Raw genomic sequence first — 20,657 nt, 5'->3', positions numbered from 1 at the left:
TTAAGTGAAAGTGCACCACTACCAGTCTACCACTATGAGTTTTGCACTTCATGCTCATCTTTCCTTTGACCAATTTTGCTTCGTTGGATTTACCTTTTCCCTTTGTCAACTTTGCTTCTAGAATTAATTTGTCAGACTTCAAATATATGAAATTATGGTTTTGGAAAATACTATTTACATAGCTTATTTATTAATTTCATGGGCTGCGCTGAGGACAAAAGCAAAGTGAGTGGCCAACTTGAAAGCATTTCACTTTCTAATTACAACAGTACAAGTCCTAAGAGATAGGTAACTTGAAATCTCTTGTGAGTAAATTTTTCTGTGAAGCTCAAGGGTTCAATAACCATCATTCTGGCCCCATCCCCCAAGAGATAGAGAATTTGAAGAAGTTGACTAAATTGTATTTGGAGTTTAACCACTTAATAGGTTATTGGCCCCAACTCATTTGCTATAGTGGACAACTCAAAAATCTTTCAGTGAGCTATAACCATTTGACTGGTCCAATCCCTAAAGGCTTGAAAACATGCAAGAGCTTAGTTAGAGTTCGTCTTGATGGGAACCAATTGACAAACAATATATCAAAAGACTTTGGTGTCTATCCAAATCTTGATTTCATAGATATGAGACACAATAAGCTTTATGGTGAAATCTCACAAAAATGGGGATCTCCATGTTTTCTACAGTGGCTTCAGTGGTTGTGCTGCTCACAATTAAAAGCCTTACTAATTGCAGAAAACAACCTTACTGGTAGCATAACTCCTAAGATTGTCAATGCAAATAAAATTCATAAACTAGACCTTTCTTCAAATCACTTAGTTGGGGCGATTCTGAAGGGATTCAGGAGAATGAATTCTTTGCAGAAGTTGATGTTGAATGGAAATCCACTTTCAGGTTGTAGACCTTCGGAATTTGTATCACTTATCGCTCTTGAATATCTTGACTTGTCATGGAACAAATTCAATGGGCCAATTGCGAGCACTCTTGGCGACTTTCTCAAATTGTACCAACTAAATTTGAGCAACTATCATTTTTCTCAAGGAATTCCATTTAAGTTGGAAAAGTTAGTTCAGTTGAACGATCTAGATTTAAGTCACAACTCACTTGAAGGTAGCATACCACTAGAAATCAGCAATACGGAGAGTTTGCATACACTCAATCTTTCTCACAACAATCTTTCGGGTTCCATACCATCAAGTTTTGAAGGCATGCACAACTTGTCGTATGGGGATATTTCTTACAATGAATTGGAAGGTCCCATCCCAACAACAAAGCATTTTGACAAGCTTTGCTAGAAGCTTTACAAGGGAACAAAGGATGGTGCGGCAACGTCGAAGGTTTGCAACCTTGCACACATGGCTCGAGAAAGGACCGCAAACAAGTACTTGGAATCACATTCTCCCTTCTAGCAGCAATTTTACTTCTTTTTGCTTTCTTTATAATTAAATTCGTAGTGGAAAGAAAGAAGAAACATATTGCTTTCAATTTTAAATTTTGATGGAAGGCAATGTATGAGGAAATCATAAAGGCAACAGAAAATTTTGATTCCATATATTGCATTGGGAGCGGAGGAGAATGAAGCGTCTAAGGGTGATAATAAACCTACAATTAGTAGCTATTTCTCCATCATCCTATTATTGATTATCCCACTAGCAATTTCTTCTACAATAATTATCTTCATTCCTCTATCTTTTCCATTTTTTACATATTGGCCAAAGAAGGGTGTTTCGTGTGGTGGAGCTTTAGACTCTTCCTTTTGTGCAGATAGGTTTAAGTTACACAACGATTCAGTTGGGTTGTTGTACACTGCAAGGGACAAATCAAGAGATATACTATTGTACCGATTCGTGGGCTTTTGTCAAACCACAATGTGCTTGAATCTCCTTAAAGAGAGCGAGATTACAGCACCTTAGCCTAATTGTCTACGTGCTTCTAAGAAGAACATCATAATTTCCTTGTAATTTTCCCAACAATAGTTGTTGTAATTTTTATGTAGTATTTTAATTATCGTTTGTATTACTAATTGTTGTAAGATTGAACCATCTTATGTAGAACTATTTCAAGTTTCAAATTTCAAATCTTTATCTTTATAAAAAAAAAAAAAGGTAATTGTTGTTCTGTGACCTTCATGTTTCATGGGATAGATTTAGTTATTTTTTTGGAATTTAAATATTTTTAGGTTAAATCTTCATATAAATAAATTAAAATAATCTACATATATTTCATTTTCAAAAGGTACCAAGAAAAGTTACACTAAAGTCATTCTTTAATTGTCTCGGCCTGAAATTTTAAGCCAAAATTATTGACAAAGAAAAGTTATTTCTAGATTAAAATCTAAATTTTTTATACAACACAATCGGGGAGGTGGAGTTGGTCTAAACACATAATGACCTAACCATATTAAGTTTTCAAAATTATTAATGCTCATCAAAGTCGTACATAATCCCTTTTATTTACAAATAAAAAGATGAATATCACTAAAGTGTGACCGTACTTGTTACAACCTATTCTTAATAATCTTTAGATGATTGCCCTAAATGTGAAACAAACAAGAGGGCAGGGTTGAGATAGTGATATTTGAGAAGAAGAAAGATTGACAATTAGACGCATTTGGGACAAAGAACATTGGATATAATAGGAAGAAGTTGACTTGGAGCAAGTAAAATTTATAGAAGACTCCTAAGTCGTGAACAAAATCATTAATTGGAAAGATTTTTTTTCATGGTCTGGGACTCTGAGCCATGAAGATGTCATTTTCTTGTGGAAAACGAAACATTATGCAAGTCCCTTATCTTTGTTCTTCTCTCCCACCTTTTTTTTTTTGTGCAATTCGAATTAATTAAAATAGCTCATGAATGCCATTATAAATAAACCCTAGAAGTAGATTCTAATATGTACACGAAATTAAATACTAGTGGCCATGACATCCTTAGATTTTCATAAACTATGCCATCTGGCTTATTGCCTTATCTTGTACGTACAGCTTCTTTCATTGCCAAGTTACGCTGCTTTTGCTTCAGCTTCTGCTACTTCTACTACTGAGGCAGAAGCACTTCTCAAATGGAAAGTCACCTTTCAAAACCATACCCAACCGCAAAATCTCACATCGTGGACTTACCTACCCATGAATACAAAAGCAGCCCCATGCTTCTGGTATTTCATGCAATGCTGTTGGAAGCGTCACTGTGATAAACCTTATTAATTTCGGTATACAAGGTACGCTACATGAATTTTCATTCTTCTCCTTCCCCAATCTTCAACACCTCAACCTCAGCTACAATAATCTCTTCAATGTCATTCCAGCTTGAATCAGTTCCCTCTCCAAACTCATCCACCTTGAATTTTCAAACAATCAACTCAGTGGTTCAATCCCAACATCCGTTGGTGATCTCACAAACCTTATCTCAACACTAATAATCTTTCTGGTCCAATTCCTATAGAGATAGGGAAATTGAATTCTCTTATGAAGCTCGATTTGTCAAATAAGCAGCTCAGTGGTTCAATCCCAACATCCCTAGGTGAGCTCACAAACCTTACCAGTCTATATCTCTGCAATAAGAATCTTTCTAGCACAATTCCGAATGAGATAGGGAAATTGAAATCTCTTGTGGAGCTCATTTTGTCAAAGAATCAACTCAATAGTTCAATCCCAACATCCCTAGGTGATCTCACAAACCTTACCATTCTCTATCTCTAGGGTAATAATCTTTTTAGCACATTTCCAAAAGATAGAGGGAACTTGAAATCTCTTGTGAGTCTAGATTTGGCTCATAATAAGTTCAAAGGTTCAATCCCTACTTCAATAGGTAACCTATTCAACTTGGAACACTAAATAGAGAATCTAAAGAAGTTGATTGAATTGTATGTGGAGTTAACCACTAAATAGGTTATTTGCCCCAACATATTTGCTATAGTGGGCAACTCAAAAACCTTTCAGTGAGCGATAACCATTTGACTGGTCCAATCCACAAAAGCTTGAAAACATGCAAGAGCTTATTTAGGGTTCGTCTTGAAGGGAACCAATTGACAGGCAATATATCAAAAGATTGGTGTCTATCCAAATCTTGATTTCATAGATATGAGCCACGATAAGCTTTACGGAGAAATCATACAAAAATGGGCACAATGCTCACAATTAAAAACCTTACTAATTGCGAGAAACAACCTTACTGGTAGCATACATCCTGAGATTGTCAATTCAGATAAAATTCATGAACTCGACCTTTCTTCAAATCACTTAGTTGGGGTGATTCCGAAGGGATTCGGGAGAATGACTTCTTTACAGAAGTTGATGTTGTTGGAAATCAACTTTCAGGCTCTGTACCTTCAGATTGTACCATCTCGACTTGTCATCAAACAAATTCAATATGTCAATTGCGAGCAGTTTAGGCGACTTTCTCAAATTGTACCATCTGAATTTGAGCAACATTCATTTTTCCCAAGGAATTCCATTTAAGTTGGAAAAGTTAGTTCAGTTGAACGAACTTGATTTAAGTCACAACTCACTAGAAGGTAGCATACCACCAGAAAACAGCAATATGGAGAGTTTGCAGACACTCAATCTTTCTAATAACAATCTTCTGGGTTTCATACCATCAAGTCTTGAGGGCATGCACAGCTTGTCATACGTGGATGTATCTTACAATGAATTGGAAGGTCCCCTTCCCAACATCAGAGCATTTCGACAAGCTCTACCCGAAGCTTTACAAGGGAACAAAGGATTGTGCGGCAACGTTGAAGGTTTGCAACCTTGCACACCTGGCTCGAGAAAGGATCGCAAACGGGTATTTGGAATCACATTCTCCCTTATAGCAACAATTATACTTCTTTCTGTTTTCTTTACAATTAAATTCCTACTGGAAAGAAAGAAGAAACATCCTATCGTTTTCAGTTTTAAATTTTGATGGAAAGTCAATGTATGAGGAAATCATAAGGGCGACATAAAATTTTGATTCCACATATTGCATCGCGAACGGAAGACAAGGAAACGTCTACAAAGCAAACTTGTCAAGTGATAACATAGTGGTTATGAAGAAACTACATCAATTGTGGGATGGCGAGAAGAATTTGGAGAAGTCATTCTTGAATGAAATAAGGGCACTAACAGAGATAAGACCATGGAACATTGTGAAGCTTTATGGTTTCTGTTCACACCATTGACACTCGTTCTTAGTGTACAAGTTTGTTGAAAGAGGTAGCTTGGCTGCAATTTTGAGCAAAGATGAGGAAGCTAAAGAAATGGGGTGGAGAAAAAGGGTGACTATTGTTAACAGTGTAGCTCATACCTTGGTATACATGCACCACGATTGTGTGCCACCAATTGTGCACTGGGACATATCAAGCAAGAACATTTTGTTGGATTCTGAATATGAGGCCTTTGTTTCATACTTTAGCACTGCTAAGCTTTTGAATCTAGACTCAACTACTTGGAATGCCGTTGCAGGCACATATGGGTATGTCGCACCAGGTAATATGTTTTCTTCCTTTTAACCTTATTAATTGAGTGTTGTTTATGATATTTTTTTTTTTTTTGCCAACTATTACTTCTTTTCTACGTTAGGACAGATTAAACATACCACTTTACAGGCTTTGATTTTGAAGAGAACATTCAATGATTCACATATAAGAGATACTTGGGTTCATGTGGTAAGTTCTTCCAAGTTAGCACTCTCTTTCCTTAAAGCTAAAACATAAAAAAAAATTAGAAAAAAAAAATTATAACATGCAAACTGCAGTAACCATCTAATTTAATAAGTAATACCAATCGAGATGTTAATGAACTACTAAAAACTAACTAATTTAAAAAACATGCAGTAAACATGGGAACTGCAGTAAGAATACAAATACCATGTAAGATTTACCTATTTTGCCAAAAAGCCAATCTCTAGGACATAACAACGCTTGAACAGTTTCAGGCAATAAACAACTACGATATTGATCGATCACTCTACCACGAATACTAAATACTAATTCTAGGGTGACAGTAAAACCAACTATTGTTAATACATCACAAGCCAAACGAGAAAGGACATGATAATGAAATTGTTCTATTTTCCACCAAGAAAGAATATCTAACTCTTGTTTTCTCTCAAGTCTTTTTTCATCAAGATATTTACGTAATTCAGATTTCGCGCTTAAAATTGAGCATTTTTGTAACTTTTATCGAAATCCTGCATATGAAAAGTACAAAAACACAAACTATAAGACTAGTAAAGATTATTGTGATGTAAGATAACTCTGATCTAAGAAATTCAAACAAAAGTTTCTGAAGAAAAAACGTGTCTTGCATTGTTTTCAATTAGAGGCTATCATCAGCAAGGAGAAACACTCACATATCGAACATCAATTGACAGAATGGACCAATCATATAACATCATACAATTCTCAAATTTGTAGCTTCAGAGCTACGGGCCAGCAACATATATATGATAAGTAAAATTCTCAAATTTTGAAGAAAAATCACCAATCGAATATGAAGATGATCACTAAGAAGAAATCTCTAAAATCCAATATTCAATTATAGTTAAATATCGAAATTAAGCCAAAACGAAACCATCACTACCCAAATTAAGCTAATAATCCACTAACTTAACAAAAAAGACAAAGTAAAATCACCTCTAGATGACTGCCATTGATTCAATGCAGAGAGAGCTCGAGCTGCTTTATGTTGTTCTGAAATTAGAGAGAGAGAGTGAGAGATTGTGAGAGGACGAAGGGCCGAATGGTGGGAGAGATTGTGAGAGGACGTAGGGCCGAATGGCGGAGTGGCAGCACTGGCGGAGGCACATGAGGACTAGAGTAGTCCTATGCCTACCCTAACTTTAAAAAACAAGATTATTATTACACTCATCTATTGCTTTGCAACCATTCTCAACACTTAAACACAAAAATCCAATCATTTATCTATCTTTTCATCCAATCTCATCCCAAAATTAAGTATAATATATCAAATGGTCATTATCACAAACCAATGACATTAAATTAAAACCCATTATTCACTTTTAATTAAAAAAAAAATCGTCTTTCACTCATGCACTGGTAGAGCTATTCCCCCTATTCTTCTTGAATTTCATATAGTTAGCCATTCCAAATCCCAAATTTATTGAATAAAGAACAATAAGGTTTGTGAAACTCTATTATTCTCTATAAAATATTTGTTTCTATTCTATCTTACCTCTTCCTTGAGTTTTGGGGTTTGCAAAATTTTTAGTAATGTTCTCTATTGAGTTTAATAATACTTCAACTAGTATAGATGACATCAGACAATGGTTTCAAAATATGATCGAGAATAATTATAATTACTATAAATAGATAAAATTATCTATGCATATGTTGATTATGACTATTTAATTATTTGGATATATGTTACGATGTTTTGCATTAGTAAGTTTATAATCACTATTGGTTTAGTTTTCTTCTATACTTGTGTGAGGTCCCTCCTCATAATAAATTTTGATTACGCCACTGAGTGGCAGAGTGAGATCGTGAGAGGGCAGAGTGAGAATAGGGCAGTGAGTTGGCGGAATAAGAGAGACAGATCGAAAACCACTTAGTATCTCTTAAATAGATTTACAAAATTACGAAACTAACCCTTTTAAGTCTTTGCCTATTAGTTGAAATTTTCCATTTCATTTTGTGAAAGTTGATTTTAAATTAGTTGTCCAGTTTTGTTCAAAAGTTTCACTCTTTATCTTCAGTTCAGATGTTATATATACAAACTAAAAGTCCCAATATTGCTATGATCTTTTTCTGAGCAGAACTTGCTTACACCATGGAAGTGAACGAAAAATGCAATGTTTATAGCTTTGGAGTGGTTGCTATGGAAACAATCATGGGAAGGCATCCTAGATATTTTTTCTCATCTTTATCATCAATGCCTTCTTCGTCCACATTGTCATCGACATCTACATTACCACCCCATCAAATGTCAATTGTGGATATTTTGGACCAACGCATTTTGCCTCCAACGCATCAAGAAGCAAGGGAACTCCCTTTCGTGAAGATTGCATTTTCATGCTTGAATCCTAGTCCGCATTCTCACCCTACAATGAAAAAAGTTTCTCAACCCCTCTCAACTCAAAAGCTGCATTTGTCGAAGACATTACGTATGATAACCTGCGATGAATTGCTTGTTCTTGATCCTTTGACTACCTGAGAAGCAGAGAATGTGCTATTTTCCAATAAATAATTTTCCGAGTCTTCCTTTTAGAAGAAAGATTCTTCATAGATGTTCCATGTATTGTAATTTATGTTATGCACTTGTATGCGTGGGCTTTGTTCACTTTATGCAGAATGCTTAATGTTTTTCAGTTAAAATTGTGCTTACCCTTGTGAGGAACAAACAGAAGTTAATAAAACAAAGACTTGGTTTTCATGCATAGTGACAATGACTAGCTAAGATGATCGCCCAATCTCATTTGACCGATCCGTTTGTTAGTGTTAAACATGATGGTAATGAACTGGTAACTAAAAAATGGTTGTTTTTGTTATTTTGTTCTGGTAATTCTCTTTGTCTCTCTCAATGATCAAAGATGCTAATTCAGATCGGTGTCTATGATCGGTGTCTGTTGAAGAATGTGAGAATCCCGCATTGGAGGATTGAAAAACTAAATATGATTTGTTGTGCGATTTCACTTTTAATTAGACCGAGATCTTTTGTGATAAAATTCTCACACATGTCTGAGTTGTGTACATTGTAAGATACAAGTTAAGGAACAATATACATGTGATTAATAGTGGGCCACTAAATCTAGACAGTGTTTATTTACGTGAATTTGGTGGATTGATGAAAGGTTTGTATGAATGCAATTCCCGCTTTTGTGAAAAAAAATTGTAGTGTTAAATTTGTATCTTTAAAGGATAATTTGTATGAAATTATTTATCTACAAAGAAGAAGAGAAAAGAGAAGTATATATAGATTTCTGAAGGTTTTGAAGGGTCCGATTTGACTTGAAAAATATAATTTGACAGAATTTTTAAGATATTCATTGGGTTTGTTTTTGGCCAAAACATGTACAAACTATTTAGATAAAATACACACCTCTGCAATAGTTTCCTTTTCAATTGGATTTAGAGTTATTTTATTACCACCCCACATTGTTGAATGGGAATATTTTTGCTCACCACGTTAAACTTTGGTATATGCTTACTAAACACCTAATTATCTAATACGTGTATTTTCACTTAATCTTGGTTAATTTTTTTTTTCAAAATTTAAAAAGTAACATTTAATGTGAAAGTTAACTAGAGTTAAGTGAAATTAGATATGCAAATGATTAGGTGTAGAGACATGCAAATGATTAGGTGTATGGTGAGATACAACATAGTTATGATGGTGAAATTTGAGGGAAAAGTGTTTGGAGAAATTTGAGATACAACATAGTTATGATGGTGAGATACAACATAGTTATGATTAGTTGGCCGAAGAACCTCCGATGTCAAAGTTAGAATTTTGAGGGAAAAGTGTATGGAGAATTTAGATAATTTTGTAAGAGAGTTGGAGTTGAGTTTTGGAGAAAATGAGGTGGTATTTATAGGGGTATGTCTGGCCCCTTTGGGAGGATGGGGACCGGCCACTTTGATGGTTTTTTGGGTGTGATTCATAATTTGTTAGTTAATTAATAAATTAATTGAGTAATAAATCAATTAATTATCTAATGAATATAATTTGAAATGAATGATTTGGGGGTTACCTTGTGGAGAAGATTTAATGAGGATGGATGAAATAGGTTTTGAATAATTACCTATTTTGAGCACTTTTGACCTTGATTGAGTCATGATTGTTCATTGCTCGCGCGTAGGAGTTCTAGTATTCCTGAAGGATAATTTTGTCCTTTTTATCTTAGAATCCACTTGTCGCCTCCACATTTTTCTCAATTATTTTTTGCTCCACAAATGTGATCCTCAACGGCTCTAATTTAGGAGAAATTATATCCTCAAAGACACATAAATTCACACCTACCCCGCGCCCTTGATTCCCAGATCCACACCTACCCAACTGGTCATATCCTTTTTCTTTTTAACTCTAGTCCAATTTCAGATAGAAGAACTTCTCCTAATTTAGGTGACTTTATTTCAGCACCTTCACGATAAAATCTGCACATTGATGACTTTGCTTAATAACGCTATTCTTTTATTTTATTTTAATACAATGATATATTTATACTAGGGTTATTATTACAAGAATAAAAATTCTTCTTTCGGGTCCAAAAACAGTACAAAAGAGAAGAAATACCTCGTAACCTCAATCCAACTTTCAAAATTAACACAAATAAAACCAAAAATGTGTTTCTCTATAAAAACAAATAAAATAATTAGAAGTAGCTTTTGCCACAAGAAAACCAATGACACCCGGAGAGTTTGTCGACTCGTCGAACTCTTGGGGTTTTCAATTTTTATTTTTAAAATTTTACAAATAATACAAATAGTTAAATGGATCATGCTTGTGTCCACGAGTAATATCGATGATCACCTATTTGTATTTCACTAGTAAACGATTACATTCATAGCCTTATATTTACTTAAACGGTTACCTATAACCGTAATCGTTAAATTTAAATGAGTGAATTACTCATACCTGCATGTATTTTGCCCACCTCTAAATTCCTAAATCAATACATAAGTTTATTAGTACAGATACATGGAGTAATTTAATCACAAGCATGCATGCAGCATGCTCCTTTATCCTAAGTCAATACATATTGAAGACAACTTGGCAAATTACATTTATGGAGCACTCCAAAGTCATGAAAAACTTTGACTTTAGCCAAATTACATTTATGGAGCACTCCAAAGTCATGAAAAACTTTGACTTTAGCCAAATTGCATCTATGCCAAACTGCATTTATGGAAGACTCTAACGCAATAACATTCTGCAAGCCCTATATTTTTCTTCTCTCCCACTCATTTTATTTAGGTTCGTGTAAAACGTTGATTTGCAAGCCCTATATTTTTCTTCTTTCCCACTCATTTTATTTAGGTTCGCGTAAAACGTTGATTTGTGTGTTGCGTCGAATATTCTTTCTATATTTCAAATCCTCTTGTATTTATAGGGATAAATTTCTTGATGGCCAAAGCCTGTCGTGTGATATAATCATATTGAAACTCCAATTCCTCAGCATGCACCTTATCTCTAAGATTATCCCAACAGTGTCTTCCACTTGGGTCTTCAAAAATGACAAGTCAAAGTCGATAATTAATGCAATACTACTAAACACAATTCTGCGAATTTGTTAATTATAGCATGATGAGGTTTTGAATGGTTCGATGGGAAACTGGGAAGCACATCGCTTCTTTCTTTCTAAAGTAGACGATAAATATGGTCTGCTGAAAGTGCACCACTGCCAGTCTACCACTATGAGTTTTGCACTTTATGCTCATCTTTCCTTTGATCACTTTGTATTTTTTCTTTGTGGGTCTAATTGAATTGACTACAATAGGTCATGAATGCCATTATAAATAAGCCCTAGAAGTGGATTATAATATGTACACGAAATTAAACTCAAATTATTGGAGAAAAGTTATTTTTGAGTTAAAACCTGTTTTTTTTTTTCAAAACTCCTTCTGCTTTAGTGTAGAATAAACAACTATGAAAAAAGCAGGTAAATGTAATGGTAAACTATAGTACTAAAAGTGCTTTTAGCAAAATACAAAAAAAGATGGGATATGATTGTCAATATGAAAGTTTCATTAATTGGTATTGTTGACCCTTTTATTTATAAATAAAGAAATAAATATCACTACACAATACGTGTTACAACTTATTCTTAATAATCTTTAGATGGTTGCCCCAAAGAGATAAAACATAAAGTCCACTAGCATTTCCCAAATTTTCTTTTATTTGATAAGTCTGAACTTATGACACCAAACGGAATAACTTTAATGAGAAGAAAAAAAATAGAAATAAATGAGACGTGAACAAGAGGGCAGGGCTGGGATGGTGATATTTGAGAGGAAAGATTGACAATTACACACATTTGGGACTAAGTACATTGTATATTATAGGAAACAACCGTTAGAACTTAGGAGTGGGGTGGGCCCCATAAAACAATTACCGCATTTGGGACAAAGACTTTGACTTATCTTGTACGTACAAAACAATTTGCAAGTCATGTATCTTTCTTCTCTCCCACCCTTTTTTTCAGTGCGGATTGAATTGAATTAATTACAATAGCTCATGAATGCCATTATAAATAAGTCCTAGGAGTAGATTCTAATATGCACACGCAATTAAACACTAGTGGCCATGACATCTTTAGATTTTCATAAACTATGCCCTCTGGCTTATTGCCTTGTCTTATTCGTACAACTTATTTCACCGCCAAGTTGTGTTGCTTTTGCTTATGCTACTTCTACTACTGAAGCAGAAGCGCTTCTCAAATGGAAAGCCACCTTTCAAAACCATACCCACCTGCAAAATCTCACCTCGTGGGCTTACCTACCCGCTCATACAAAAGTAGCCCCATGCTTCTGGACTGGTATTTCATGCAATGCTGTTGGAAGTGTCAGTGTGATAAACCTTACCAATTCCGGTATACAAGGTACGCTACATGAGTTTTCATTCTTGTCTTTCCCCAATCTTCAATACCTTAATCTCAGCTACAATAATCTCTTTGATGTCATTCCAGCTCAGATCAGTTCCCTTTCCAAACTCATCTCTCTTGATCTTTCTAACAATTGGCTCAGTGGTTCAATCCCAACATCCCTCGATGATCTCACAAACCTTACCACTCTCTATCTCCAGAGTAATAATCTTTCTGGCACCATTCCTAAAGAGATGGGGAAATTAAAATCTCTTGAGGTGCTCATTTTGTATGAGAATCAGCTCAACGGTTCAATCTCATCATCCCTAGGTCAGCTCACAAACCTTACCACTCTTTATCTTTATAGTAATAATCTTTCTGGCACTATTCCTAAAGAGATGGGGAAATTAAAATCTCTTGAGGTGCTCATTTTGTATGAGAATCAGCTCAACGGTTCAATCTCATCATCCCTAGGTCAGCTCACAAACCTTACCACTCTTTATCTTTATAGTAATAATCTTTCTGGCACTATTCCTAAAGAGATGGGGAAATTAAAATCTCTTGAGGTGCTCATTTTGTATGAGAATCAGCTCAACGGTTCAATCCCATCATCCCTAGGTCAGCTCACAAACCTTACCACTCTCTATCTTTATAGTAATAATCTTTCTGGCACTATTCCTAAAGAGATAGGGAAATTGAAATCTCTTGTGGACCTAGAATTGTCTGAGAATCAGCTCAGTGGTTCAATCCCATCATACTTAGGTCAGCTCACAAACCTTACCACTCTCTATCTCGATAGTAATAATCTTTCTGACACTATTCCTAAAGAGATAGGGAAATTGAAATCTCTTGTGGACCTAGAATTGTCTTATAATCAGCTCAGCGGTTCAATCCCAACATCCCTATGTGATCTCACAAACCTTACCACTCTCTATCTCTACCATAATAATCTTTCTAGCACAATTCCCAAAGAGATAGGGAAATTGAAATCTCTTGTGGACCTAGATTTGTCTGAGAATCAACTCAGCGGTTCAATCCCAACATCTCTAGGTGATCTCACAAACCTTACTTTTCTCTATTTCCGGGCTAATAATCTTTCTGGCTCCATCCCCGAAGAGATAGAGAATTTGAAGAAGTTGGCTACACTGCAATTGGGTAATAACCACTTAATAGGTTATATACCCCAAAATATTTGCTATAATGGACAACTCCAAAACCTTTCAGTGAGCAATAACCATTTGACTGGTCCAATCCCCAAAAGCTTGAAAACTTGCAAGAGCTTATTTAGAGTTCATCTTAATGGGAACCAATTGACAGGCAACATATCAGAAGACATTGGTGTCTATCCAAATCTTGATTTCATAGATATAAGCCACAATATGCTATATGGTGAAATCTCACAAAAATGGGGACAATGCTCACAATTAAAAACCTTAATAATTGCGGGAAACAACCTTACTGGTAGCATACCTCCCGAGATTGTTAATGCAGATAAAATTCATGAACTTGACCTTTCTTCAAATCACTTAGTTGGGGCTATTCCGAAGGGATTCGGGAGAATGACTTCTTTGCAAAAGTTGATGTTGAATGGAAATCAACTTTCAAGCTCTATACCTTCGGAATTTGGATTACTTGTTGATCTAGAATATCTCGACTTGTCGTCGAACAGATTCAATGGGTCAATTGTGAGCACTTTAGGTGATTTTCCCAAAATGTACCATCTGAATTTGAGCAACAATCATTTTTCCCAAGGAATTCCATTTAAATTGGAAAAGTTAGTTCAGTTGAACGAACTTGATTTAAGTCACAACTCACTTGAAGGTAGCATACCACCAGCAATCAGCAATATGGAGAGTTTGCAAACACTCAATCTTTCTCACAACAATCTTTCGGGTTTCATACCATCAAGTATTGAAGGCATGCACGGCTTGTTGTATGTGGATGTATCTTACAATGAATTGGAAGGTCCCCTTCCCAACAACAAAGCATTTCAACAAGCTCTGCCAGAAGCTTTAAAAGGGAACAAAGGACTGTGCGGCAGCGTTGAAGGTTTACAACCTTGCACACATGGCTCGAGAAATAACCGCAACCGGGTATTTGGAATCACATTCTTCCTTATAGCAACAATTATACTTCTTTCTGCTATTTTTACAATTAAATTCATAGTGGAAAGAAAAAAGAAACATCTGAATAAAGCAGAAAAAAACTTGCATGAAGAAATATCGTTTTCAGTTTTAAATTTTGATGGAAAGTCAATGTATGAGGAAATCATAAGGGCAACAGAAAATTTTGATTCCACACATTGCATCGGGAGCGGAGGACAAGGAAGCGTCTATATAGCAAATTTGTCTAGTAACAACATAGTTGCTGTGAAGAAACTACATCAATTGTGGGATGGCGAGAAGAATTTTGAGAAGACATTCTTGAATGAAATAAGGGCACTAACAGAGATAAGACACCGGAATATTGTGAAGCTTTATGGTTTCTGTTCACACCATCGACACTCATTTTTGGTGTATGAGTTTGTTGAAAGAGGTAGCTTGATTGCAATTTTGAGCAAAGATGAAGAAGCTAAAGAAATGGGGTGGAGAAAAAGGGTGAATATTGTTAACGGTGTAGCTCATGCCTTGGCATACATGCACCATGATTGCGTGCCACCAATTGTGCACCAAGACATATCAAGCAAGAACATTTTGTTGGATTCTGAATATAAGGCCTTTGTTTCAGACTTTGGCACTGCTAAGTTTTTGAATCCAGACTCAACGACTTGGACAGCCATTGCAGGCACATATGGGTATGTCGCACCAGGTAATATGTTCTCTTCCTTTTAACCTTATTAATTGAGTGTTGTTTATGATTAGTTTTTTTTTTGCCAAATATTACTTCTTTTCAACGTTAGGACATATTAAACCTACCACGTTACATGCTTTGGTTTTTGAGAACATTCACATAAAATATAGCGATAGTTCGGTTCATTGTAAGTTCTTCTAAGTCAACACTCTCTTTCCTTAAAGCTAAAACATAAAAATAAATAAATAAATAAAAATTAGAAAAAAAAAACAATTATAAACATGCAAATTGCAATAAGCATCTAATTTAATAAGTAATACCAATGGAGATGTTAATGAACTACTAAAAACTAACTAATTAAAACAACATGCAATAAACATGCAAACTGCAGTAAGAATACAAATACCACGTAAGATTTACCTCTTTAGCCAAAAAACCAATCCCTGGTGCGTAATACCACTTGAACGGTGCATAATGAACGGTTTCAGGCTATAAATAACTACGATATTGATCAATCACTCTACCACCAATACTAAATACTGATTCTGAGGTGACAGTAGAAACAGGAATTCATCACAAGCCAAACGAGAAAAGACAGGATGATGATATTGTTCCATTTTCCACCAAGAAAGAATATCCAACTATTGTTTTCTCTCAAGTCTTTCTTCATCAAGATACTTTTGTAATTCAGTTTTCGCACTAAAAATTGAGCCCTCATCAGCCACATATCGAACATCAATTGACAGAATAGACCAATCATATAACATCATACATTGTTCATAAAAAAAAAAAAAAAAAAAATATATATATATATATATATAACATCATACAATATAGATCAATATTACCTGACAAATTTAGTCTCACAGAGGTCTGATTCATTGGATTTGAATGATGAGGCCACTTTTATCTAAAAGTTTTACTTAACACATATGCCTTCACTTTTATCAAAATGAAAATTGTATTCTGATGCATTCATCAGCAACTTTTAGCAAGCTAGTTTGTAGCTTCAGAGTAACGGGCCAGCAACATATACATGATAAGTAACATTCTAAAATCTTGAAGAAAAATCACCAATCGAACATGAAGATGATCACTAAGAAGAAAATCCGTAAAACCCAATATTCAATTATAGTTGAAAATCAAAATTCAGCCAAAACGAAACGTTCACTACCCAAATTAAGTTAATAATCCACCAACCCAACAAAAAAGGCAAAGAAAAATCACCTCGAGATGACTACCATTGATTCAATGCAAAGAGAACTCGAGCTGCTTCACATTGTTCTGAAATTAGAGAGAGAGAGAGAGAGAGAGAGAGAGTGTGTGTGTGTGTGTGTGTTTGAGAGATTGTAAGAGGATGGAGGACCGAATGGCGGAGTGAGAGATCGTGAGAGAGCAGAGGACGGAGTGGCAAAGTGGCAGATTGAGATTGTGAGAGGGCAGAGTGAGAGAAAAGGGCAGTGAGTCGGCAAATTGGTGGTTTGGGAGTGAGGTGCTTAAAAAACACACCCATGAAAAAAAGCTATGAAGGTTTTAGGTGTTTGGTAAACTAAAAAAAAAGGCTTATTTTGGAAGCTGCTGTGAGAATAAGCTGAAATCAAAGGAAAAAGCTGAAGCTGCTATTTGCAGCTTTGGTAAACTGGTTTTTTTCAAAGCACACGGAGCTACAGTGCTTCTTTAATGAAAAGACCCACTATCAGACTACTTTTTTTTTCCAAAAGCACTTTTACAAAAAAGTTTACCAAACACTCTACTAATTTATTTCACAGCCGCTTATTCTCACAGCACAACTGCTTATTCTTACAGCAGTTTTTTTTCAAAGCACATCAATATCAAACCAGCCCTAAATTGGGTCGTTTGTTTGGGTCCATTTTTCCAGCTCCATTGTCCTATATTTTTTGTTAAAGTTGATTGTAAATTAGTTGTCCAGTTTTGTTCAAACTTTTCACTCTTTATCTTTAGTTCAGGTATTATATATACAAACTAAAAGTCCCAAAATTTCTATAATCTTATTCTGTGCAGAACTTGCATATACCATGGAAGTGAACGAAAAATGCGATGTTTATAGCTTTGGAATGGTTGCTATGGAAACAATCATGGGAAGGCATCCTGGTGATTTTTTCTCATCATTCTTATCAGTGTCTTCTTCGTCCACGTCGTCATTAGCATCAACATTACCACCCCATCAAATGTCAGTTGTGGATGTTCTAGACCAACGCATTTTGCCTCCAACACATCAAGAAGCAGGGGAATTACTCTCTCTTGTGAAGATTGCATTTTCATGCTTGAATCCCAGTCCGCATTCTCGCCCTACAATGAAAAAAGTTTCTCAACTCCTCTCAACTCCGAAGCTACATTTGTCAAAGCCAATGCGTATGATAACCTGCGGTGAATTGCTTGCTCTAGATCCTTTGACGGCCTGAGAAACAGAGAGTGCTTGTTTTCGATAAATAAGTTTTGAGCCTTCCTTTTAGAAGAAAGATTCTTCATAGATATTTCCTGTATTGTAATTTATTTTATGCACTTGTTTGCTGGGGCTCTATTCACTTTATGTAGATCAATTTTTTTTCAGTTAAAATTGTGTTTATCCTTGTGATGAAGAAACAGAAGTTATAAAACAAAGATTTGGTTTTCATGCATAGGGACAATGACTAGCGAAGATGAGAATGCAATGGACACACTTTATATTACTATTTCTATATATGTATACAGACTGACATGGAGTCATATAGACAGAAGCAACAAAGAAATAGACCTACTCATGAACCGCTTGTGGCAAGGCAGGCTTATCACTCCCCTACAAGAAATCCCTCGAGGAGGATGTTGCACATCACACAACTGGGGACTTCCGCAAGGTAAAGCTGCTAGAGTATAACTTTTTCAACATATCATATTATATAGGGTGAATTATATTTTGCACTGTCAAATTTAGGTGCAATTTCAATCTCATAAAACATGTATAAGATATTCATTGGGTTTGTTTTTTGCCAAACATGTACAAACTATTAACATAAAACACGCACACCTCTGCAATAGTTTCTTTTTCGATTGGATTTAGAGTTTTCTTATTAGCACCCCACATTGTTGAATGGGAACATTTTTGCTCACCACCCTAAACTTTGATGTATACTCACCATACGCATAATCATCTGACACGTGTCTTTTCACTTAATTTTGGTTATTTTTTTTTCAAAATTGAAAATGTAACATTTAATATGAAAATTAACAAGAGTTAAGTGAAATGAGACAAGAAAATGATTAGGTGTATGGTAAGATACACCATAGTTATGATGGTGAGAAAAAATGCACCCAAAATTGAATACAACCCACAAAAAATATATAATATAAAATGAATATTTAGGGTCCATAAGTTACAATCATTGCAGTTACAATCCGAAGACTATGAATATTTAAAAATAAATTTATAAAATTACCTTGCTTTATTTTATGCATTCTTTTTTGCTGCTTTGAAATTTTTTTGGTTGAGGGGTAGTTTCGTCCTATTCTTTTTGTTGAAGCCAGTGACACCAAATTAAGCCTCTGGTTTTATATATAAAAGATATATATATATATTCTTTAAGGGAAGGGATCCTTATTTTTTTTTATAAAAATGGGGATTAGTTGTGGGGTCCACACCACATCGAACTTTAACAATCCAAACCGTCTATTTTTCAAGTTGTATCTCATATATTATCCTTGCAAAATATTAGCCAAATTGGAAATATTTAAGATATCTATTGGGTTTAAAAAAATTAACGAATAATTTGTTATATAAGAAACAATGAAATTTTATCTTGAGAATTAAATAGGCAAATGATTTTGGATTGAATTGAATTTTTGTAAGAATGATCTATGAATTGAGACTTACAAAATCTAAGGTTCGGATCGTTGAAGGTTCGGATACTTGATATTGTTTAGAACAGGTCGAGAAACTGATTATGCAACAAACTTATATAGTAAGGTTAGGGGTGGGCAAACGGGCCCAGACTCGTGGGTCGGGGCGAATTCGGGGTGGGTCCAAATAGTTTATAGAGAAAATGGGGCGGGGCAGGGCAGGTTCAAGTAAAGAGTGGGGCGAGGCAGATCCAAATTTCTGAATACACGGGCCCCCAGCCCAGACCGTATCACACACATATACAAGTTCACACGGGTTTTCTCACGGACTCGGTCCTCACTTCCACGATCTATCTCATGAACCTAGACTGAATCTCCTCAACCCTCCCTTTCGAATGTCTATCTCGAATCTCGATAGTCGACAGTCAAGTGCTTCTCTCGGTCCACGGATCCATGCGCCGAGTTTCTAACCTCCGTAGCCACCACCACCTCATCCTCATTCTACTTCAATCTCAGTACTCCACCGAACATGTGTCCTCACCACTTTCTAGGCCCCTGCTTTTCTTCTTCTCGCCACCCAATTTCAGTTTTATTTTCTGAATTCGAATTTGAAGATTTAAGAATTAAGGGTTAATTTGCTAAATTATTCGATTAAGGGATTCAATTTTGCTATTCACGTGTTGTGGCTTTGTGGATTATGAAGTGGACCTTTAGTTTTCAATTAGGATCCTGCTTCTCTTCTTCTCGCCACCCAATTTTAGTATTATTTTTAGAATTCGAATTTGGGATTTAGGAATTAGGGGTTAATTTGCTAAATTATTTGATTAAGGGGTATAATATTGCTATTTGTGTGTTGTGGCTTTGTGGATTATCAAGTGGACATTTTGTTTTCTTTGATTTTTGTATGATTTTATTTTCTGTTGATTTTGTTTTCAATTGGTATGTGGTTGGGGCCTTGAGAAATGCTTGAAAAGTGTTGGATTTGTTTTGGATTTATGCATTTCATTTCACCTGTTGGATTTCTTCTGGGTTGGGGCTTGAGAAATGCTTGAAACTTAGAATGGTTATTAACAGGAAAAATATAAAATAAAAAACCCATGTACTCGTAGGAACTGGCCCGTTTTGGACTGTTTTAAACGAGTCAGGTTAGGTACGGTTCCAATTTTGAAAAACCCACCACCAGCCCCATCTCGCCTTGTTGCATTTTCAAACAAGTCTGGTTCGGTCTCTCTAATTTTGGGCCCCACCCGGCCATTGCCCACCCCTAAGTAGGGTAATTAAAAAGAGGTATTTGCCAATTTTTCTCTCGAACTGTACCCCGCTATCAATTTATCCCCTAAACTTTTGTTTTGGTCAATTACTCCTTAAACTTTTATTAATAGTCAATTGCCACCATGCTGTTAGATTTCAAACTTTTCTATCTGTATTTCGTCAAAATTTACCATGTGCCAATCACACGCTCCACGAATGAGGGTAAAAAGGTTGTATTGACACCGCCTTCTTGCCTGGAACTGG

At 35.4% G+C, this 20,657-nt stretch overlaps 3 protein-coding genes and 1 long non-coding RNA gene across 6 annotated transcripts; 3 read left to right on the top strand and 1 right to left on the bottom strand.

Annotated features, from left to right (window-relative positions):
• The first annotated feature begins 845 nt into the window (after nucleotides 1-845).
• On the top strand, nucleotides 846-5,212 carry LOC126631430 (probable leucine-rich repeat receptor-like protein kinase At1g35710). The gene is made up of 4 exons (XM_050301557.1): nucleotides 846-1,251; nucleotides 3,438-3,659; nucleotides 4,441-4,781; nucleotides 5,171-5,212. The coding sequence occupies exons 1-4, from the start codon at nucleotides 846-848 to the stop codon at nucleotides 5,210-5,212; spliced, it is 1,011 nt and encodes a 336-aa protein (XP_050157514.1).
• An 80-nt stretch (nucleotides 5,213-5,292) lies between these two features.
• Nucleotides 5,293-8,152, top strand: LOC126631429 (probable leucine-rich repeat receptor-like protein kinase At1g35710). Its single transcript, XM_050301556.1, has 2 exons — nucleotides 5,293-5,464; nucleotides 7,755-8,152. The coding sequence occupies exons 1-2, from the start codon at nucleotides 5,293-5,295 to the stop codon at nucleotides 8,150-8,152; spliced, it is 570 nt and encodes a 189-aa protein (XP_050157513.1).
• A 4,041-nt stretch (nucleotides 8,153-12,193) lies between these two features.
• LOC126631289 (probable leucine-rich repeat receptor-like protein kinase At1g35710) lies at nucleotides 12,194-17,914 on the top strand. 3 transcript variants are annotated; one of them, XM_050301465.1, is made up of 3 exons: nucleotides 12,194-12,536; nucleotides 12,624-15,326; nucleotides 17,331-17,914. In XM_050301465.1, exons 1-3 carry the CDS (start codon nucleotides 12,242-12,244, stop codon nucleotides 17,729-17,731), a joined length of 3,399 nt encoding a protein of 1,132 aa, XP_050157422.1. In that variant the 5' UTR covers nucleotides 12,194-12,241; the 3' UTR covers nucleotides 17,732-17,914. The 3 variants fall into 3 exon arrangements, with proteins under 3 accessions (XP_050157422.1, XP_050157421.1, XP_050157423.1); XM_050301466.1 differs by having other exon boundaries at nucleotides 12,196-12,796; nucleotides 13,085-15,326; XM_050301464.1 differs by having other exon boundaries at nucleotides 12,195-15,326.
• LOC126631290 (uncharacterized) lies at nucleotides 15,582-17,049 on the bottom strand. The gene is made up of 2 exons (XR_007626362.1): nucleotides 16,536-17,049; nucleotides 15,582-16,007 (listed from the first exon to the last, which is right to left on the bottom strand). It is a non-coding gene; the product is annotated as an uncharacterized LOC126631290 (long non-coding RNA).
• Nucleotides 17,915-20,657: the final 2,743 nt, after the last annotated feature.

The sequence above is a fragment of the Malus sylvestris genome, chromosome 8 (assembly GCF_916048215.2).
Source record: "Malus sylvestris chromosome 8, drMalSylv7.2, whole genome shotgun sequence".
NCBI lineage: Eukaryota > Viridiplantae > Streptophyta > Magnoliopsida > Rosales > Rosaceae > Malus > Malus sylvestris.
The sequence above is the reverse complement of the archived record's forward strand: the minus strand, read 5'-3'. Positions and strand labels throughout refer to the sequence as shown.